The sequence below is a fragment of the Sarcophilus harrisii genome, chromosome 3 (assembly GCF_902635505.1).
Source record: "Sarcophilus harrisii chromosome 3, mSarHar1.11, whole genome shotgun sequence".
Classification (NCBI taxonomy): Eukaryota; Metazoa; Chordata; class Mammalia; order Dasyuromorphia; family Dasyuridae; genus Sarcophilus; species Sarcophilus harrisii.
The window spans coordinates 491,147,156-491,170,752 of NC_045428.1; the positions used below are offsets into that span (position 1 = coordinate 491,147,156).

The 23,597-nt window shown below is 40.6% G+C and overlaps 1 protein-coding gene across 3 annotated transcripts in view; it reads left to right on the forward strand.

Moving 5' to 3' along the window:
* The window catches only part of ZBTB16 (zinc finger and BTB domain containing 16), a 240,765-nt gene that overhangs the window by 213,176 nt on the left and 3,992 nt on the right, over nt 1-23,597 (forward strand). For 2 of the 3 annotated variants that reach the window (XM_031961245.1, XM_023499450.2), the window contains exons 5-6: nt 6,795-6,968; nt 19,314-19,481. In XM_031961245.1, coding sequence (XP_031817105.1) covers nt 6,795-6,968; nt 19,314-19,481 — 342 coding nt within the window. The remainder of the gene's footprint in view (nt 1-6,794; nt 6,969-19,313; nt 19,482-23,597) is intronic. The other variant, XM_031961246.1, reaches the window with a different exon arrangement.

Genomic DNA, 23,597 nt, shown 5'->3' on the forward strand with positions numbered 1-23,597 from the left:
GCAGAAGGGAAAAACTTGCAACTATGTTTTCCCAAGACCATCAGAGTTCTGCTAGCCCCTCTGCACATCTACTGAAACTAATGAATTGCTAATACAATTTTCTAGATAATTTTATTTCCATAGTCCCACATTTTAATGTGTTTCCAAAAAGCTAGCATTTATTTGCTTAATCTCCCAGCGTAATATGATCTGCCCTGACTCATCATAGATGCGGAACAATCAGCTAAGCAGAAACTACAGCAAATTGTTTAATAACTCAAGTCTATTCTCTTGATTTTTAACTTACATCTACTGGTAGCTTTTCTTCTCTACCCACCCCACCCCCTACTTCTGTATTTTAAAATGATTTCCTCTTTCTTTTTTTATTGTCTCATGGACAAAAAGAAAACAGTTGTCTCTTTCGATCTTTCCCAATTCTTGTTTTAATCAGGCCTATTAGCCGATTTCATTTGGTAGGTGGGGAAGGTCTTAGTGCTTGTTACCCAGGTTAAAGGGGTGTGTGTGTGTGTGTGTGTGTGTGTGTGTGTGTACACAGACTGTGGGACCGAATGGGATTTTAATCTGTAAGAATGCAAATTGTAATACATGATTGTGATGGAATGTTACTGTGCTTTAAGAAATGGAGAGCGTGATGATCTTAGAAAAGCATGGATAAACTTACATGAAATAATGAAGAGCAAAATAAGCAGAACCAAGGGAATGTTGTATACAGTTGCAACAGTGTTGTTTTAAGGACAACTTTGAAAAACTAAATCATTTTGACTTTTATAAATACCCAAATTAACTACAAAGGACTTATGAAGAAAGACACTATCTGCATTTAGAGAAAGAATTGATTAAATAGAAGTATGTGGAGAATGATTTAAACACATACATTTTTATATACATACATGTATATACACAGACATGTGTGTTATACATATATACATACTCATATATACAAACACACGCATAAACATATATACATTTATATCTAATGATAGCCATCTCAAGGTGGGGATAAGGAAGAAAAAAAGAAATTTACACAGTAACTCTTATATATTTAAAAGGAATAGCAAATTGTACACAATAGATTTTCAATTTCATGTGCAGTCATCTTTTTATTCTGTTATGTTATAGAAATGCTTGTTTTATTCCATGAATTAAAAATAAAATAAAATAAAACTGTAAGGAACCTTATAGCTTAGTTCATTTTCTCCCAGCCAAGTTCAATAGTAAATAGTAGAACTGGAATTTAAACTCTGGTCTTCTAACTGAAATCCAGCACAATTCACAATATCCCATCCTCCCTCTAAAACCAAGTAAGAAGGAGATCAGGAAGAAAAAGATGTGGCCAAAAGGCAGATGGGGTAGGAATAAAGAATGCTAAGGAACATGTGGGGGACAGTGCATATTTTTTTCTGCAACAAATGAGCATTTGTAAACTGTCTACAAAACTTTAGCATAGGATTGATCAACTGGAGTGAGGATAAATGGGATGGGGGAAAAAAATGGGCTCTTCAGACAAGCTGTTCATTACCTACTCAAGAGGCCCCAGGAAGGGTGTGTTGAAAGCCTGAGACCAGGATAACAGGACTGGAGCTACCTTGTTGCCTTATACATGGACCTGACTTGCTACAAAGTGATTCCTGTTTTTCTTAAGTCACGTCTCAATTTTCTTCTCTGTAAGATCAGAGAGCTTGACTGGGTGATCACTGTGTTCCTTCTAGCTATAATCTTCCTTTATTGTGACCTGTGCAGAGAAATCCCTAAATCATTGGTCTTTTGAGAAAACTCATTTCTGAATTGGTCATCTGTGGTATAAGTAATTTTTAAAAATGTTCCTCCACCTTTATTATCCCATTTCAAAAAATGGTTTTGATTTAGGGACCTTTTTTTTAGGGAAGTAGTGGTGACACCCTGCCTACAACTTTACTCCCGGCAAACTTGAGTCCCCTGGTGGTTCAGTGGACAGGGCACTAGGCCTGAAGTTAGAAAGAAGCTGTGTTCAAAATCTGATCACAGACACTTACTAAATGTGTGATCCTGGGTGAGTCACTTAAATTCTTTTTTTAGTTTTTGCATTTGTAAAATGGTGCTGTACATAGGTACAGCAGAGGATTTTTGTGAGGGTCTGATGAGATAATAATTGTAATCATTGTAAAGTGCTTATTAGCACAATATTTTAGTAAATGCTTATTCCTTTCTTCTCTCCCATACTATCTCATACCTTTGGAAAGAATTGCTGATAAGTTTTTTGTTTTTTTGGGGGGGTTTTTTGCGAGACATTTGGGGTTAAATGATTGTGCAGGATCAAAGTTAGTAAGTATCAAGTATCTGAAACCAAATTTAAACTCAGATCCTCCTGTCTCCAGAGTCAGTGCTCTATCTACTGTGACACCTAGATCCCACTGCTGATAAATTTTGTTCCTGAAACTTGTTGATGGTGATGAATGGAGTGGAAGTCTGGGGAACTGGCACCTCAGCTTGCATTTCCCTCTTTTGTTAGACCAATCAATTGGTAAATCAATAAGCATTTATTAAGTGGTAGTTAAGTGACTTGCTCAGGGTCACCTAGCTAGCAAATGTCTGAAGCTAGATTTGTAATCAGATAAATGAGTCTTCTTGACTCTATCCCTGATGTTCTGTCCATTGTTCTGCCTAGCTGCCCTATGAGTCACTATGGAAACAAAGTCTAGGCAAGACTACAGTCCATTAATTGTTGGACAAGAGAAGAAAATCTATCCTAGCATGTGTGGAACCCTAATCCTGAGAAGCGAATGACTGCTGATAGGAGAGTGCCAGTGGAGTTGGATCCGATTTCTTTGCTGCCTTCTTTTACTCACTTGTTATCTGTTGTCCTCTCTCCTGATTGCAATCAGTTTCCATCATTTCTATTGAACCTCTTCTCTTGGAGGTTAGCACTGACAGCCTAATCACTCAATCAGTGACCTCTTTCTTCTTATTCTTGGGGATCTCTCTGTAGCTTTTCACATTCTTGACCATTTCTCCTACTAGACTGGGCTCAGTTATACCACATTCTGCTGGTTCTTCCCTTTTCCCTAACCCTTTATTATGGGTGTTCCCCAAGACTATCCTCAGCCCCCCTTTCTCTCTCCATGTCTGGTAATCTCACCCATTCCTCAGCATCAGCTGTTATCTCTAAACAACCTATCTGTAACCCTGACTCTGACTTATCCTGGGCTCCAGAGCTCTGTGTCCTGAAGAACATTTTCACCTTGATGTCTGAATACTGCTTTGGTATATCCAAACTGGATTTACCCTCTTTCCTTCAAAATCTTTTCCTTATTGATTTCATGATTTCTGTAGACCAGTCACCCAGTCTCCTCAAATTTTTGCATTCTCTTTGACACCTGTCACTGAATTATTGAATCTTTCCCTCAGTCAGACTGATACTTGTGAAGACCTTAGCTTAAAAAGGCTGAGGTCTCCCATTGCATCCAGGGCCATCTCCAGTCATCTTGCTCCATATCTGGCCACTTGACCTAGATGGCTCTGGGGGGAAAGTGAGGCAGGGGACCTTGCCCAGCCTCCCTCCCTTAAATTCAATTCACTTGCATAATATAGCATCACCTCCCTGATATCATGGTCCTTTTGGAGAACAAATGACAAACAACTACCAATTAGGTGTCATATTCTATCAGGAGTACCTTAACAACTGCTCTTGTCTTTCCCCTTTTCCCTCTTCCTGCGACCACTGCCCTAGTACGGTCCCTTCTTTACTATCCACCTGGACCACCATAGATGTCTCATAACAAGGCTCCTGGTCTTTACATTTTCCTTCCTCAAATTCATCCTCAGACATCAATTCAATCCTGACTTTTTTCTGCTCAAGTGTCTTTCTTGTCTGTAGAGTTCAGAGCCTCCTGCCTGACATTCAAGGTCCTCCACAATCTTATTTTACTCTTCTCTGCTAATTTCCTCTTGCTTCATGGAGGTAAACATGGAGGTCTCACTGCATGTGCCGACCTACACCAGCCTGTATTGGCAAAACTACCAATCTGTATTGGCAGAAATAGCCACATGGATGAGATCATAGATCCATCAGTATTCTCCTCCACTCGCCACGCTAGCCAAATTGAACCTCTCTGCTGCACGTGTTTGCATTATATGCTCTCATTTCCATGCCTTTGTTCACAATGTTCTCTATCCCTGGAATATTCTTCCTCCTTCTTCTTGACCTATCTCACTGCCACCTGATTGTTCAAGCCCAACCCAAATGCTGCCTTCTCCCCCAAACCTTCTGGGATCATTGGGTTAATTATCCTTGACCACCTCAGACTTCATGCAGCATTATGACCATCATCATCATCATAAACTCTCTTTGGTTTCTTTGCATCAGGCATTTTCTAAGTATTTTACAATTATCTCATTTAATCTTCAAAATAACACCTGGCAAGTGGATGCTGTTGTTATCCTCATTTTACAGATGAGGAAGCTAAGGCAGAGAATAAGGGACATCTAGCTAGTTAAGTGTCTGAGGCCAGGTTGGACCTCAGACTTGATACTCTATCATCTGTACCACCAGTGGCCTCTGTTTTATGTGCTTATTATTGATACTATGTGTTGTAGCAGTCTGCAGGACCTTGCATTCTCTTTGAGTCTCAAAGCAAACCTTCCATGTCCAGTTAGGTGTCATGTCCTATCAGTTGTAGGATGGAGTAGAAGGCTCTTGCCATTCTCCTCTTCTCTATTCTTGTGACCACTGTCCTAGTACAATCCTTTTTCACTATCCATTTGGATCACTGTAGATGTCTTGTAACAAGTATCCTGGACCGGACCATGAATTTCCCCCTTACTACATCATGCATTCTGTGATGGCAAAGGCACTGCCTTGTCTCCCCCATGCGATTAACATTTCATTCTGCACATAGTAGTGAATAGTTCATGTTTCCAAATGAATGAATGAAAACTTTTTGTGGGAATCAAAAGGAAATGGAATTCAGATTCAATCAAGCAAGTATTTGCTAATACTTGATTGTTAATAATTAATAATGTTTAACTTATGCCAAGTATTCTACTAGGTGCTAGAAATACAAGTATGAAGAATAAAATATTCTTTTTTCTCAGTGAACTTACATTTTAACAAGAGATACTATAAATGCCCATATCGATATAGAGAGAATAAATAGAAAGAAATAGATTGCTTGTTTGATATATGTATGTGTATATATCTACACAGAGGAATCTTTATACATTGTACATAGACATATAATCATTAAATACAAGGCAGTTTGGGAAAGAAAGTTCCAACAAAGTTAGAGGCCTGGGACTTTGGAAAGAGAGAATATGAAAGAAGGGGGACTCTAAATCTGAGATTTTTCATCCTGTGGTTCACTAAGTCCAGCTGCCAAGAAAGCATTAGGAGGTCTCTCCCTTTTCAGATGGTCTCTGTAATTTGGCTTGGTTTAGACTACACTGGGCCTTGGTTCATTGTTTGATTATGTATAGGAGTTGGAAAGTGGTAAAGCATAGAGCTGCCCAGAGAAATTTGTAGGAGAAAATGTGCAGGTGGACAAATGTAAGTGAATGCACGTAAGAAAATGAATCCAGAATTGTAAGAGTTATGAGTTATGTATGATTCAGGAAAAGGGCCTGGGAATGCTTAGACATCAGCTTAAAGAGATGAGTCACTGTGGCCACAAAAAAGTAAGCATAGTACCAGATAGTCCTAAGGACAGCCATGGTCTTAATAAGGCATCATTCTGCCTTTGCTCCAAACTATGGCCCCTAATCCCAGACATCCCTGTCAGATATTTCACAAAAGGAATCATAAATCTGGAGAAGGAATCAGTATTGAAAGAGATTTATGTTTTTTTAATGCTAGTCCTAGGAATTGAGTGGATGCCCATCAGTTGGGGAATGGTTGAACAAGTTATGGTATTTGAATGTAATGGAACATTATTGTTCTATAAGAAACGATAAACAGACTGATTTCAGAAAAGCCCGGGAAGACTTATATGAACTGATGATGAGTGAAGTGAGCAGAACCAAGAGAGTACATTGTACACAGTAACAACAAAATTATGTGATCAACGGGTGATGGATGTGTCTCTTTTCAACAATGCCATGATTCAAGGCCATTCCAATAGACTTGGAATGGAGAGAACCATCTGCATTCAGAAAGAGAGCTAGAACATATTATGTGGGTCAAAGCATAGTATTTTCACCTTTCTGTTGTTGTTTGTTTGTTTTGTGGGGTTTTTTCCCTTGTTGGTCTGATTTTTCTTGCACCATATGACAAATATGGAAATAGGTTAAATATGTGCAATTCTTTTAAACATATCTCATATTGCTTGCTGTCTTGGGGAGGGAAGGAAAAAAATTTGGAACACAAAGTGATACAAAAAGGAACATTGAAAATTATCTTTACATGAATTTGTAAAAATAAAATACTATTCAAATAGATAAAATAATCTTAGGATCACACACACACAAAAAAAAAAAACCCTAGAAGTTTGTATTCTTCTGGAGAGAGAGTGGTGGTTGTTCTCTTGTTACAGTCATGTCAGACTCTTTGTGACCTTAGCAAAGGTACTGGAATAGTTTGCCATTCCCTTCTCCAGCTCATTTTACAGATGATAAAATTGAGGCAAACTTTTATCCAGGGTTATACAACCAGGCAATGTCTTGAACTGGATATGAACTCGGATCCTTGACTCCGCTGATGCTCCTGAACCTTTATCTTTCTATAAATGAGAAGGGTTCTCTCTTTTCTGCTTTGAGCTTGGTCGAGTGTGGGATGATCCACACATCCATGGATAGAGTTCCTGACCTGCTTTCCCTCTCTTAAGCAGGCACTGACATGGCTGTCTTCTGTCTACTGTGCGGAAAGCGCTTCCAGACTCAGAGTGCACTCCAGCAGCACATGGAGGTCCATGCAGGTGTTCGCAGCTATATCTGCAGTGAGTGCAACCGCACCTTTCCCAGCCACACGGCTCTTAAGCGCCACCTTCGCTCGCATACCGGTAAGCCCAGGAGGGATGGGGCTTGGGACTAGGCGCCTTCCTTGCTCTGGAGGCATAGGCTTTGGAGATCCTTCCAGGGAAGGGTCCTTCAGAATGGGAAGACAGGGTAGTATAATTGTGCATGAAATGTCTAAGGAAAATGAGAGTCAGAAAAACTCTCGTTGAGTCATTTAATGCTCTTGGCAGCATCACAAACTATTTTTTTAAAATGCCATAGTACTGCAAAGAGTGGGACTGAGGCTTCTTCTGAGAGTGGAGAGAAAAGAGTTTAAATTTCCTGGATGCTAGTTTTGTGAAAGACTGCAATAATAAGGGACAGTTAAATCTGGAAGAGCTGAGTTCAAATCTGGCCTCAGGAACATCCTAGCTGTGTGACTCTGGATAAGTCATTTAATCCTATTTGTCTCAGTTTCCTCATCTGTGAATTGAACTGGGCAAGGAAATGCAACCACTCCAGGATCTTTGCCAAGAAAATCCTAAAAAGGGATATGAAGAGTTGGGCATAATTGAAATGATGAAACAACAAAATGCAAAAATGATAATGGTAACTAACATATGTGGTTTCAAAGTTTTAAATAACATCTTATTTAAGCCTCACAATGACCCCGTGAGATAGATATTATTGGTAAATTATCCTCATTTTGCAGATGAGGACACTAAAACTGATAGAAGGGTATGTGATTTGGCTAGGCGTTCCATTCTGGAAGTGTCAGACTCTGCAGTGAAACTCCTGAGTGCTACCTGAACCCAATTAAAAAAATCAAGAATTATTTAACAAAGCAAATCAAAATGCAAACAAAATAAATAAAAATAAACAAAGCAAAAATAAATAAAAGCTATAGAGAATGTGAACTTGTGGTTTTCTAAGTCAGCATTCAACCCTTAGGGTCCCATTTCCCTATGAGTTTGACCCCACTGTCCTAGTCCCTTGTACCTATTTTGGAGACTTAAAAGTTTCCATAGAAGAAGCAAACCAGCTAATAATTCTACAAGCAGTAGTTCTTTATTGTAAGAATATTTTACTCCACACAAGAAAGATGAATGAATCAGTGAGCAAAAAACATCTCTATTTATTAAGTACTTAGACCATATGTCAGGCTCTGTGTGAAGCTGTGGAAATATAAATATAAGCAAGCAAGATTAACTCAAGGAAGTTTCATTTCTAATGGGGGGGAAAGATAACAGATGAGAGAAACTAATAGAGTAAGCATAAAGCAGGGTGGTTTGGCGAGAGGACAAACAAAGGAAGAAGGGACAAGAGTATACCAGTGTCCCAATCCCTCAAGTTGTAAGGATGCAGCCAGATCTCTAGAGGGGCAGAACAGGTGTAAAGGTTGGTATCTGGGATTTAAGTGAGGAAGAAAAAGTTTTGCTTTTTTGGGGAGAAAGAGAGAGAGAGAGAGAGAGAGAGAGAGAGAGAGAGAGAGAGTGAGTGTGTGAGTATGTGTGTGAGTGAGTGTGAGTGAGTGTACATTTAAACATTGAGGAGTAGAAATTTCTCTGCTGCGAACATAGTTACACCAGCACAATAAAGAGGAGAAAGTGGGGCAGAGGGGGAGCTGGGGTACAACAGGCCCATGAATGAATCAGTAATCAGTGAAATTTGGGGTAATAGGAAGATTAGAGGAGTAGAGGCAGGATGAGATTAACCCAGGGGGGCTTCTTCAGCCTGAGAGACTTAATCAACATTAGCCTATTTTTCTCTCTCCTATGTCATTTATTTTGCTAAGGAGTTAAATCCTTTTTTATACTCAAATATATAAAAAAGTTTAACATCTAGATCTTCTCATTGAATTTAGCTGCTGAAGACCAATATATCTGAACATGTTTATCTCTTATATCGACTCTTGAATTTTTTGAATTTATTTATTGTGTATTTATTTATTTAAAAGTAAATACAAAATAAGTAAAAAATAGAAAAAGAAAGACAAAAAAAGAAAATAAAAAACAAAACAAAACATTGCCATGTGCCCAGCAGAATCGGCTCTTGTGTCGATGGTTTTGAGGCCGTACAAATATATGTATCACCCTCTCTGACTTGGTGTATATTTGTCTGTGTGTGTGTTGATCAGTTATTTTCCTATGTATGATAAAAAGGGAGGTCTGCTGTTTTCATGGGGCATGTATGCAAAATGGCACAGAGAACTTCAAGATTTATTAATCCAGATGACTAACTGCTTCACATATCTTGTGATTCAATTGGGCACAAATAATCCTGTCAGAAGAACTCTAGAAAGCATTTAAAAATTTTAATATTTAATTTTTCTCTAATTCCATGTAAAAATAATGTTTAACATTTGTTTTTAAAAATTTTTGAGTTCTAAATTCTCTACATCCCTTCCTCCCCTCCCACCCCGAATTGAGAAGGCAAGCAATTTGATATAGATTGTACATGTACAGTCATGCAAAACAGATTTCCGTGTTAGTCATGTTGTGAAAAAACACAGACCAAAAAATCTCCAAGAAAAAGAAAGAAAAAGTATGCTTCAATCAATATTCAGAATCCATCATTTCTTTCTCTGGAGATAGATAGCATTTTTTCATCATAAGTCCTTCTTGGATCATCATATTGTTGAGAATAATTAAATAATTCACAGTTGATTAGAAAGCATTTTTTAAAGATTACAAAGTCTCATGCAAGAAACTGAAGACCTTTGGGACATAGGTGGTGTTTTTCATCACTGCTACCAAGCAAAGGCAAGGGATTTGGGAGGGGAAATGCAGATTTTGTAAGTAAATAGCTGTAGATAAAGATGATTCTGAGGGGAGGATTTTGCTTTCTGGACCATGACTTAAAATATAGGAATGATAGACTCCTGGTGAGAGATAAAGTTTACCTAACATGACTACTTGGAATCTTGTAAATCTAATTAAAAGAACTTTTAAAAGAGGACAAGGGAAGGAAGAAAACTTCCTGTGTATAGTATATTCACCAATCTATATGCCAGTAATTGCACTGTGAAAAAGTTATAACGTAAGAAAAATATTAATCTTTGAGATGCCCAGAAATTCACAGGCGATAAAAATCTAAAATAGGAGCCAACATTAAGACTTATTATCTCAGATATCTGTACATGCAGTCACAGAGTATGAGTAATAGAATAAACTGAAGATCCAAATAAAATAAGAATTGGATATGCAAGATTGTACTGAGGTTTGGTGGGATGGGACCTATGAGTAATGTAAGGTTTTGGAAAAAGGCTCTCTCTCTTTCTCTTTCTCTCTCTGCCTCTTCTTTCTTAGCAACTAATGATTTCTTGAATTTCTTGATGAAAATTCTATCCTTTTAAAATATAGTCTCCAGTAAAGGAAAAGTTTGTTCTGTATCTTATTATCACTAAGAAAAAACTTGTTGCTGAAGTGGAAATGATGAGATATTACTGGGAAAATAACCACTTCATATTAAAATCTGTGATAAAGCTAGGAAGGATTGGTGTATTGTGATATGCACCTAGATTTGGGAAAGCAAAGTTTCTTTTTTTTAAATATATTTTTATTTTCCCTGGTTACAAGTAAAACAACCCTTTTTACATTTGTTTTTAAAATTTCAAGTTCTGCACTCTTCTCCCTTCCTCCCCACATGTAAAGTTGGGCAAAACATTTCTATAAAAGTCATGTTGCAAAAGAAAACAGATTCCCCCCCCCAAAAAAAAACCCTCAAGGAAAAAAAGGAAAGTTAAAAAAAATGTATGCTTTAGTCTGGAGAGTGGGGATGATCCTGTGATCTATAGGATGACACCATGATGGTTTCTAAAATCTACATGGAAACTCAATCTAGAAGGGAGAGGAGGCTCTCTGTCAAGACACAAAAGTAACAGTTCTTATGAGGAGGAAAAAGGGGGCATTGTCTGCAGAGACCAATTTGAATACAAAGGGAGCCTTGTCAGCTTACTTAGATTTTTAACAGATTTATAGAGGAAATGGAAATCAGGACAGGTAACAAGATAGATACAAAAGCTTTGCCCATTCTTGGAAGAATAGTATCTGGATTGCTAAAGCCAAGAACAAACCGAGGCTGATGAGGAAAGCTAAAGACAAGAAGGATTTTACAATTATTTTTGAAGAAAGAGGAGGATCAAAGAAGGAATAGAATAACTGATTATCCTCGAATAATCAAAGAAGTGGAAGATGTGATGACTGAGCCTATTAATAATCTTAGAAAAATTGTTTTGAACAAGCACAGGTAGCTGGTAATGGTCCTTCTTTCTCAAAGAGGACCAAAATGATATCATTGTATTGGAATAATCAAGGTACAGTGTGTCTGGCTGGCTAATAGGACCTTGGAGCTTGGAAGACTCTACTACAGGTTGGGCACAAATAGTCCATGTGAACATTTGGGTTGGAGATGTCTCTAAATTTGTACATCCCGTGTTTCCTTTGAGCTACTGTAATTCTGCTTTGCTCACAGAGCATACCATGGTGGGTGGTTCTCTGTCAATCTTCCATGTCACATAATCAATTCCAATTGGAATTGGCATTGGAGAATAGGTAACATAGGCTTAGAGAAGAGCAAATTTCCCCTTAAAAAGAGTGAGGGGCAAGGAGAGGAAATAGAGCCCTGAGATTTTAAGGCTGGAAGGCTTGACTTCATATCCTAACCAGAAGGAAGAAGAGATCGTTGGTGAACATCTTGAAAAAGACCAAGTGTCCCCAATGAACCAGTATGGTCTCATCATGCCAGTATGACTTCCTTTCCTTTTTTTGATAGGTTTACCAGATCAGAAGATTTAGTAGAAGTTACGTTAATCATTAGGGAAATTTTCAATATCATCTCTCAAGCTGGTATTATGGGAAAATGGAGAGATGTAGGCTGAAACATAGATGGATTTAGAATTGGTATAATAGGAAGAACCCAAAAGTAGTCATTAATTAACAGTTTATCTTATGATCAGTTTAGAAGGAAGTCTTCAGTGTAGTAATCTAAGAAGCTTTGCTGGGCCCTTTGCCAGTAACTTGGATAAAACAACAGAGCCTACTTGACAAGTTTGTGCATGATACAAAGCTGGGAGGGATAGCTAACACTGAATGACAGATCAAGGTTTAATAGGCTAGAACACTGAACTGGATCTAATAAGATGAAATTTAATAAGGATAAAGGCAAAGTATTAGACTTAAGGGTTTCAAAAATAAATCACAACTACAAGTTGAGGGAGGAGTTTCTAGATAGGAGTTCGTTTGAAAGAGGTGAGGATTTTAGCAAAGTCAGTAGGAGTCATCAGTGTGATATGGTACTCAAGAAAGCTAATAATTTTAAATTGTATTACGAGAGGCATAGTGACCGCTAATACCGAGGTGATAGGCTCTGAGTATGGCAGAGTACAGTAGCAGGATTATTTTGAGTATTATATTCCGTTTTGGACTGCATTTTAGAAAGGACAGTTGATAAGAGTTGATCAGAGGAAATGACCAAGATGACAAAGATCTTGATATGATGCCATTTGAAGAGACTGGGGATGTTTCACCTGAAGAAAAAAAAGATGATATATGAATGTTAGATTAACTGGCTTCATGTTAAGTAAAAGAGGTACCACAGGGCCAAATTAGGATCAGTGGGCAGAAGTTGGTATGGGATAGATTTGAGCTTACCATCAGGATGAATTGGTGGGTTAGATAAGACTGGTCATTCTGATGGGAAGAAAGAAAGAAAGGGGGAAAGAAAATATGAGAAAGAAGGGAGAAATAGGCTTGGCTGTATATGTGAAAGAGACCAAGTGCCCTAGCTCTAATTCCTTCTAATTCCTAACAATTAGAACCCATTTCTACAAAAGTAAAATGAGCTGCCTCAGGAAGCGGTAGATTCTTCCTCATTGGAGGCCTTGGAGCAAAGGTTTGACAAGCCCTTCCAGTGATGAGACTCTATAGTTCTGATTATGTTTCTGAGTTGGGGGGGGGGTAAGGGGAGAGAGAGACAGACAGACACAGACAGGGGAGGGGAGAGGGGGAGAGAGAGACAGAGACAGACACAGAGACAGAGAGACATAGAGACAGAGACACAGAGACAGAAAGAGAGAACAGAGAGAGACACAGAGAGACAGAGAGAGAGAGAGAAGAGGGGAAGGGAAGAGGGAGGGGGAAGAGAGATATATGTACACATATATACATGTGTGTATATGTATGTGTGTGTATATGTGTGTGTATATATATATATATATATATATATATATATATAATCTTATGCATGTGACCAAGCATCTGTTGAATGTGTATAATGTGGATGCATGTATGAAGGAACAACAAATTACGTACCTGTATATGGCTGCCTGTGAATATGAGGGGTTCTAAGGCCTCAGATTTGGGGGTGGGGGGTAGAGGGGGGAGAGAGGTCTGTGCCTTTGGGTCCATGTGGAAGGAGGCCATGCATGTGTGTTGACTGTCTCTCAGACTCACCAGTGGCTAGGACAGGAGCACAGCGTAGATGTTTTCCATTTGTGGCGGCTCTGAGTTTTTCTCTTGTGGGGACCCAACTCTTCTCATTCAGTTTTTCAGTTTAATTCAGCAGACAGAGATGAAGTGCTTCCTCAGGGTGAGACATCACCCAGGCCCAGTGCTCATCACAGTCACTGCCCACAATAAGGCAGCGTTTGAAGAGCCTTCAGAAGACTTGAATGGCTGAAGTGAGGGCGGGAGATCAGGGATGGTTATGTGGAGGGGATGGCATCTGAATGGAGTTTTGAAGGGAAGATGAGGGCATATACACAGGCAGAGATGCTCCGTGGTTGTGGGGGACAGCTCATGTGAATCTACAGAGGTAGGAAACGTGTGTGAGAGGCAGCATGGCACTGGATTGGCATCTGAAGACCTAAACTCACATCCTAGCTCTGCCTCTTGTACTTGTGTGAACTTGTGTGAATTTAATTCCTCGGGGCTTCAGTTTCCCCATCTGAAAAATGATCTTTTTATTCGATTCTCTAAAAGGTCTTCCGGCTCCAAATGGATTGCCTAAGTCTAGTTGGCCTGAAGTCAGGGAGCTAAGTGGTACAGTGCATATGGTTCCAGGCCCGGGGTCAGGAAGACTCCTGTTTGTGAGTTCAAATAGGACCTCAAACACTTGCCAACTGTGTGACCCTGGGCAAGTCACTTAACCCTGTTTGCCTCAGTTTCCTCATCTATAAAATGAGCTGGAGAGGGAAATAGCAAATCACTAAAGTACCTTTGCCAAGAAAATCCCAAATGGAGTCACAAAGTGTCAGACACAACTGCACAGTAACAACAAAGTTTGCCTGGAAGATAGAATGTGTGAAGAGGAGGAATAATGTGATATGTCTAGAAAACTAGATTGATATATAAGACTAGGGAACTAGGTTTGAACCACATGGTGGGAGGTCTGAAGTGTGTTAGTTCCTATGGAAGGCTAAATAGAAAAAGGAAGGAGAAGATGTTATCCATGAGGTTTGTGAGAGTTGATGGAGTTGATGGACTGGAAGATCAAGATGTCTGAGGCCCATAAGCATGATTATTGATGTACCCAAATAGCAGAAGGCAGGGGGTTGGAATAGAGTCTGAACGAACACATTAAACCCAATGTGTCCAAAACTTACTACTTTTTCCCTTGAAGCAACTCTTCTTCTGACTTTCTGACTTTCTTTTGAGAACATCATCATTCTTCCAGGTTCACAACTTAGAAAAGGATTGTGACCTCAAGGAAATTGCACCCAGCAATGCTCTAGAGACCCTGAATTAAATAGTAGAGGGAGTTTCCTCACTGGTAATTGTTTTAATTCCCAAATCCTGTCCCCCACAAAGGGGGTTGGAGGGGCAAGAAAAGTACCAGTTATCAAAGTGTGGGATGGGCGGGCCAGTGGTGAGTGGTCATGAGGTCTGTATGGGAAGGACATCTATGGGATGTTGTGGGAAATTGATGCTGTTGGTGAAGAGGCCAAGTTCTGGATAACCGTGGGAAACCATTACTTTTGTTTCTTGGCCTTTGCCGTCACCTTGCTTCAGCTCTGGGATGTGCTTGAGATGTCACACTTAGCTTTTTCCCACCTGCAGAGATCAGAGCTTAAGGCTGGATCAGTACATTGGTATTGCTGGGGTCCAGCCTTGTCTGCCAGGGGCAGAGGAGGCAGTGGAGACCCAGGGCTGTGAGCTCAGACACCCCAGCTTCTGGCAGGTGACTCAAGTTCCACTCAGGGTACTGACCCTAAATCATCCTGGGGGGAGAGGGCATCTCTGGGGCCAGTACCAGGAGATGGGAAGTGGCCTGCTCTCCCCTGTGGGCCGGGTACCAAGAGACCAGAAGCGGCCTGCTCTCCCCTCTGGGCCCAGATATTGAGCAGGAGGGCTTCTAGCTGCTGGGCTCAGACAGCACTTAGGTGCAAGAGGACAGGTCATCCCACCCCCCAGACCGGGCAGAAGCTTTGGATTTCTGAGTTTCAGCTTTTATATTTGTCATTCTTCAGCTTGGGCAGACTTGGTCTGAGGCCCCTAGGCTGCTGCCAGACAAAGGTTTGGGAAAGGAAGAGTCTTTATCTTGGCTAATCTGAGGAACTTTCCTAGATTAAGGGTCTCAAAAAAGTCTGGATGTCTCTCTGCCTTTAAAAAGGCCGTCCGCACCCCCCCCTAAAAAAAAATCACACGCAGGTAAACAAGTACACAATCAGGACCCCATTTGTATGGGCACGTATTCGCAGGGACACACTCGCGCTCACAATGCCTCATTAATATTCTGTTGTTCCCGGCCCATTTGCTGCTGGGGCTGTGTGTTTAGCGTCCGCAGCTGTGTTTGGTAGGTTAGTCCAGCCGAGCTCTTGGCATTGATGGATCCCTGATTCACACGGCTCATCATATAATAAACTCTCAGCTGTGCACAAGGAGGGGGTGGGAGGGAAGGGCCAGGGAAATGAGGGGTGGGGGCAGGGAGGACGGGCATGGGGACTGACCCTGCTAGGGAGACCATCAGGTAACGAGATCTGAGAGCAGGGGGTCACAGGTGCACTGCGCGGGCCAGAGGGGGCTCTAATTAGTCTCGTTTGTCCTGCACTTAATGTCAAGCTCATTAAGAAGGCTACGGAGTTAATCAACATACCACAAATTGGATTTTTAGTTCTGCAGCCAGTTTTGTGTACATTATGGAGACTCGGACATGATTAACTCTCAGGGAGAGGATTTCAGGCCAGGTGCTCTTGGTGCCTTGAAATCTCTCTCCATTCTCTTGCACATCCCTCTCTCTCTCCCCCATCCTTTTTAGCCTGTGCTTTCTCTCTCTCTATGCCCACCTTTTTCTTTCCCTAAACTGGAGATTCCATATTTAAAGTCATTTAAGAGGTGACCTAATTCAAAATTAAATTCACGAAAATCCAAACAGATGCACAACTCAGTTTTAAACTCCCCCTCTTCTTTTTAAACTATCATCGCCTTCAGAGGAAAAAATATATGTTAGCAGGTCTTTGCTGAGAGGCCCCCAATGACTTTTAATTACTGGCCTGATTGGGATTCTTCATGGTCCTTATTTAATTTATTTATTTATATCTTAATGAGGATACCAAATCCTTGATTAAAGTTATAATGGTTGCAGAATCATGGAATATTTGAGTTAGATTTGAAACAGCAGCATACATACAGCCTCAAGGGCAGAGACAGAGAGGCAGTGTCATATGGGTGCACGCTGTCACACATTGCATACGTATACATACACATCCAGCTGGTTAGTGCCAAAGACTGAACTGGCCTAAATTCTCTTTAAATTTAAATAAGTCAAGGTTCTTGTTACAAAAACCCCTAGCAAGGGAAGAAGTTGAAGGGGGAGGGAGTTGCATTGTCTATATCAAGGGTTCTTAACTTGGATCCCATAGACTGATTTCAGAAATCTGGGGTGAAATTAATATTATTCCTTTCACTAATCTCCAGCTGAAATTTAGCATTTTATTTTTATTTAAAATAAAAATTTTAAAAATTCTTTTATTAAAAAAAAAAAAAAGATTGAGAATGGATCTCTCCATAGATTCCACCAGACTATCAAAGAGGTGGAATCCATGACGTACAAAATAGTTAAGAACCCTCTGTCTAGGTCTAAGTCAGTTCTCAAATCTCTATGGGAAGGATTCACTCGGGCATCATTTACTTCCCAGGACCTTCCTTCCCATCAGTGGCTACCTGGCCAGGGTTAAAGAGGACAAAGGGAATGTGCTCCCTTTCCTACTCATGGATGGAGTATTCTCTCCCTTTCCTAAGTCTTCAGCACTGTTTGCGTGACATCTCCCACAAACCAGAGCCAGCCTGTGAACGTGCGAGCTTCAGCATCTGCTCCCCACAGAGCTTTAAACCCTTTGGAGTCATCAGAGGGATGAGGATTTATGTGGACGGGGGAGCCCTAATTTGGGAGGGGGAGGTTTGGTTAGAGGCCCGAGGTGGTGGGGGCGCACATTGGAGAGAGAATGAGAGTAAAATATCATTTTAAAGAGGAAGTGAAGGCATAAGCATGTGAGTCTATAACGAGAAGGACAATTTATGCCCAAGCACGAGTGCAGTTTGACATGGGAATAATGAAAAAACGTAGGTCATTGTGGATGACTTAAACCTTCAGCAGCTGAAGAAAATGTATGAAATGCAGAGGACATTACACGGTTGGCAGCCCCGCACATCTGCAGAGGGACAAGTGAAATACAGAGGGCCATTCTTTACCATAAACTGTGGTTGTTGGAGATGCAGCCCAGAGAAATTGTAATTACAGTGACAAGACGAATCAGCGATATTTAAATATTCATGAACAAAGTCTGGGGTGATCAATCTATCTTTATTGTCCGCTCCTTCACTCCCGTAATAAGTAAGTAGCTGGAATTCTCACCTTTCATCTTGAGAGGGTCCCATTGCTGAGATGAAATCCCAAGTTCGTTGGACCTTACCCCTTCTCTTCTCACCATATAGGGCACTAAATATGTATGGCCAAGGGCCCCCCGGGCACGAGAAAGGTGCTGATGGGATTGGTAGGGAAGGCTATAATTGGACAAATGTTTTTTGAGCACCTGTTACTTACAAGGCCCTAGGGGAGTTCAAAAACAAAAATGAAATAATCCCTGCCCTCCAGATCTTCCATTTTTCTGAGGGATTTTACTGTATACAGATAATTTGAGGAGTGAGAAAAGATTAACGGGGCTGTCCTGGACTGCTATTGGAGGCAGCTCCTTAGATATAACCAGAAAGAAGGTAAGGATTCTAAAAGGTGGAGGTGAGCAAGGACAAATAACATGGAAACAAAGGGTGGAATGTTGAGTTTGGGCAATAGCTTAGTAGGCCAAAATGTAGACTTATGTGTAAAAAATGATTTGTATTAAGTCTGGAAAACTAAGACACAACCAGATTTTGGAGAACTTTCAGTTCCAAGCTATGATATTTGAATTCTTGCTCATGGACTGAGGAGGTTTTTCATGAGGTTGAGAGCAATTATGGAATCTTCTAAACTCATAACCCAAGATTGGTTGTTGGCTTGGGAGAGTAGATAAATGAGATAACCAGCTTGATCCTCACAACAGCTCTATAAGGAGATGCTGTTATTAATTGCTGTTTTACAGATGAAGAAATTAAGGCTTATACCTATGGTCATTCAGCCAGGAAGTCCGAGGCAGAATATGGGCTCAACAAATATTCATTGAGTCACCTAACCAAAGGGACAAAGGGCATAAGGAGAGGTATGACGTGGAGTCACAAGATCTGGATTAAAATCTCAACTCCTGTTTTATCAATATGGGCAAGTCACTTAATCTCCATAAACCTCAGTTTCCTCATTTGTAAAAATGGGGGTTAATACACTGCCTCTAGAAAAGTGCCTTATATATGTTAAAATGCTGTGGAAATGTTACTATAATATTTTATCATATAGGTAACAAAGGTATAAACATATCATCATCATCAGTTATCGTTGGCCCCTTATTCTAAAGGATATTTTTCTGATCACCTTTTGAACTTATCTAGTTTTTCTCCTTCATGTAGCCTTCTAGCAATTCTGGGGAAAGGGTCTACTCTACAGTCAGGTACTCAGAGAGTAAGTGGTACCATAAGAACTCTAGGACAGTGGAGATTATAAACTAACTTCTTCCTTCTGCTCTCCTTTCTACTGTCCTAAAAGAATCAGGACGAGGAATAGTTTTTGTTACTGTAGGGCATCTAGATAGATAGAGTGGGTAATACAGTGGATAGAGCACAAGGCCTGAAGCTCAAACTTGACCTCAGATACTCATTAGCTGGGCCGAATCCTTCACCCTGTTTGCCTCAGTTTCTCTCTAAAATGAGCTGGAGAAAGAAATGGCCAACCACTCCAGGATCTTTACCAAGGACACCCCAAATGGGGTCACCAAGAGTTGGAGACCACTGAAATGACTGGACCACAACCCTTTGTGTACCCTACAGGTGACCACCCATATGAATGCGAATTCTGTGGCAGCTGTTTCCGGGATGAGAGCACGCTCAAGAGCCATAAGCGTATCCACACAGGGGAAAAGCCCTATGAGTGCAACGGCTGTGGAAAGAAGTTCAGCCTCAAGCACCAGCTGGAGACCCATTACAGGGTCCATACAGGTACTCGGGGTCCTCTAGATGAGGGGGAGATAGGAAGGCTGGGGAGAGATCCCAAGGACTGGAGCCCCCTTTTGGGTGGTAATGAGTGGCAGGAAGTAGGTACTCGGCAGTTTGAGACTAGACAAAAGGTCTTGTTATTGAAATTATAGACTGAAACAGCCCATTCTAATGGGGAAGACAAAACTCAGACAGCTGTATACAAACAATATTCAGGGTAAATTGAAGATAATCTCACTAAGATTGAGGAGGCCTGGGAAAAGCTTTTTGAAGAAGGTAGGATTTCGAAAGATGGAATGTCCTGTGTAAGGAAAATGTCTGAGATACCTGTGTCTCAGAGATTGGGGAAGGGAGTGAGGTGCACAGAAAATGGGAAAATATAAAGGGGCCAGATTATGAAAGGCTTTTTAAAAGACAAATCCAGGATTTTATATTTAATCCACAAGGTGTCAGGGAGCCACTGGACCTTATTGAATGAAGGTGAAGGAGATGGTCAGATTTATGTTGAGGAAGATATTTTGATAGTTGAGTGGATGATAGGATAGGATAATCTATCACAGAAGTCTAGGGGTGAGGTGATGATGGTTCTGTTCCAAGCTGGTGGCAATATCAGAGGAGAGAAGGGGATATCTAAGAGATGTAGGAAAAAAGATAATTGATTTGGATGTGGGGTGTGGGACACAAAGTGAAAGGTTGATGATTGCTTGAAACCTTGGATTATTGTAGTAGTAATAGAGAGGATGAGAAGAGGGGAAAGTTAAGTTCGGATATGTTGAATTTGAGTTGGAAATGCAAGATTGAGATTCAGGAGAGAGATTAGCACTAGATAAATTAATCTAAGATGATCATTGAATCAGTGGGAGCTGAAAGACAACAGGGTGCAAGACCATGGACAATATGAATAAAGATCCAGTCAAAGAGACAGATAATGAGCAACTGGGTAGGTAGAAGGTGGCCAGAGTAAGGTGCTATAAAAATCTGGAGAGAAGAGTATCGAGGAGGAGAAGGGAGAACAGCGTCAGAAGCCACCAAGAGATCCAGAAGGATGGGAGTGAGAAAAGGCCACCAGATTTAGCAGTTATAAGAGCTTATTGGTAACTTTGGAGAGAGGAGTTTTGGTTGAATGATGAAGCCAGATTGTAGAAATTAGCAAGAAATGAGCTAGAGACCCCTTGAGAAAATGAACTTCTCAACAAGTTTATAAAAGAGAATACAGCGACAGTGAGGCTGGAAGAAACATGCGGGTTGTATGATGATGAGGGAGACATGGGTGTGATTGTAGGCAGCAAGAAAGCAGCCAGTAGATGGGAGATTGGGGATTAGTGACAGTGGGGAGAATAGAGAGTGCCAGAGAAGACAGGGTGCAGTGGGGTCACTTGTACATGTAGAAGGAGAAGGGCCACCTTCTTCTGTAAGAAAGAGATGGAGGAGGAAATCATGTCAGAGTGATGTGTGATGGGTAGGAGGGTAGAAAAGGGAGACTCAGACAATGGCTTAGGCTTTTTTAAGCTGAGAGGGTAGGAAAGGCATTTACAGGGGGTTTGAGGAGGGATTAAGAGATCTGGAAAGCCACTGAAGAGAAGTACCTCAGGTTACAGATGTGCTCTAGCTCTTTTCCTCCCCACTACATGAGAGTTTGAGTGATTTTCCTTTGGAGGATTAATTTTATTCTGCTCTGATAATATAAAGTGTTCTTGTGCTCTTCCCAGTTATCCTTGCATTGAGTACTTCCTCTGACCACTGAAGACAGAGAATGAGAGAGTGAATGGATTCTGGAGGTGTAAAAGGGAAGACCCATCTCAGATGATGTAGCAAATTAGTAATGGACCAGTCAGTAGAGTCTCCCAATTTTCTCCAGATCCAATTGGCAACCTGTGAATAGGAGAAAAAGGAATAGGTGATGGGTATAATCTGAGGCTGGGTGCTTAGTCAGATGAGATAGGTGATGAGATGAAGGGCCAAAGGACTTTTGACTAGAAGATAGAATAGAATTGAACTGGCTCTTCAGGTGATTAAGATAGAGAAGGGAATAAGATGATGTCCCTGGAAATAAGTAAAGAGGAGGAGAAATTGAAAGTCATTTAGAGGATGGAGAACAGGGTTAGAGAATATAAGCAGAAAAAATATGGAAAGATAAAAAATTGTGATCAGATAAAAGAATTTCAAAATTCGTGAGTATGGAAGTGGAAGACGTGTTATGGCAAGAGCAAGGGTAGGACTGCTTTTATATGCAACTGAGTTGGGATAAAGAAGTATTATAGAAATTAAGTAAAAGAAGTAAAAAATATCCATCCATCCATTTCTTTATCATCTGTCTATTTATCTTGTCTTTTTTATCTGTCCATCTACTGTCTGTCTGTCTTATCTATTTATCTTATGTGTCTATGTGTTTATCCATGTGTCTTGTCCATCCATTCATCTACCTACCTATCTACCATCTATCTGTCAGTCTGTCACCCATCTGCCCATCTTTCCATCCATCTATTCTCTCTCCTTCTCTCTCTCTCCTTCTCTCCCTTTCCCACTCTCCTTCCCTGCCTCCCTCCCTCCCTCCCTCTTCCTGTCTCATTTTCTCCCTCTCTCTTATGTCTCATCTGTCTCTTTCCCTGTCTATCTGTGTTACTATGTGAAGATAGGAGTTTCAGGGAGAGAGAGACTGTGAGGTTGCTATTGAACTCCCCGAGGAAGAAAAGAATCCCAAGGATCAGTAGATGATGACTACTAGAATCTTGTTTGGGTGATAAATATAAATGGAACGGAGCTCAAAGAAAGAAGTTGCTGAGTGATGATGGTAGAGGAAGAGCCTGGAAATTTGAGGGCAGGGGGTATGAAACAAGGAGTATTCCCCATTGAGTTGGCAGTAGTGGCGGGGGGTGGTACAGATTAAAGGCAGAAGTACAAGTGCTAGAAATGTTGACTAGTAGTACCAGGAAGGAGGGAGTTCTCAGCAAATGCAAGAAGTTGGAACAACTGATTAAAGAAGAAGTTTAAGATGAAAGGAGGTTTTTGTTCTTATGGAGGAGGCATTCCAGAGAGCACAGTGGAGGGGTTGGGTGGGTCTTGGCAGGAGAGGGGCTTCTTGAGAGAGGTGCAGGAAAGGACAGTATAGATTTTAATACAGCGAATGGTTAAAATGAATTAAGGTTGTCCTGAATAGTAGTTTGGAGGTTAGCCTGAAGTTAGGGGTCCAGAGAGATTAGTTTGACTAAGGCTAAGATAGTTAAAGGTTAGGTTGAGAACAGGACACATTGAGATAAAAATAAGAATTGTTTTGTACGGAAGGATCAACAGCTTTTACTTTGAAGGGAAAAAACAAGTAGAAACAGTTCAAATTTCATCAGGAAGATTGGAGGGAGGTGGAATTTTTATAATTTTATATATACATAAGTAAGTACACATATAAAATATGTTTATTATATAATATGTATCATATATTATATATATGTGTGTATATATATGCATGTGTATGCACACACATATAAATATGTATGTATGTATATATGTGTGGTATTTATTTAATTCTTTCAGAAATAAGAAACATGACAACATAGTAAGCTAGAAAGTCTTTTGTCATTTCCTCTTTCTGAATGGGAGAGACCTTTTATCTGTCACTGGGATGGGAAGAGCTGACTTGTCCAGAAGCAGGGAGTGTGGGATTCATACCTCTGGACAGTACTGCTGGCTTAAGGGAGCCTGTCTGTGGAAAGACACAGAAAAGGAGGAGGAGGCCATGTCCACAGCTCAGTTCTCTTTTGCAGCTCTAACTAGACAGAGCTTTCTGGTACTTGGAGAGGATGGTAGAAAATCCTCACTGCTGGTGCTCACAGCACCCCAAAGGCCATTGGCGTCCCAAGGCTCCCACAGCCCTTTGCTCAGGACGTGGCTGGGGCTGGCAGATCATTAAATGCATTGGTGGTAACTATTGTAAATAGCAGCTCGATAGTTAGATCACTTTGGCTGTTCATTACTTCATTATTTGTGGGTCCTCTGCACAGAGTGAGTATCAATATCCAGACGTCTGGCCAGTTAATTACTGTATTGAAGCAAGTTTCCCTCTGATCCTCAGCTCAGCTCCAGGGGGCTATAGCAGAGGGAAAAAATAGGGGAATCTGGGCTAGG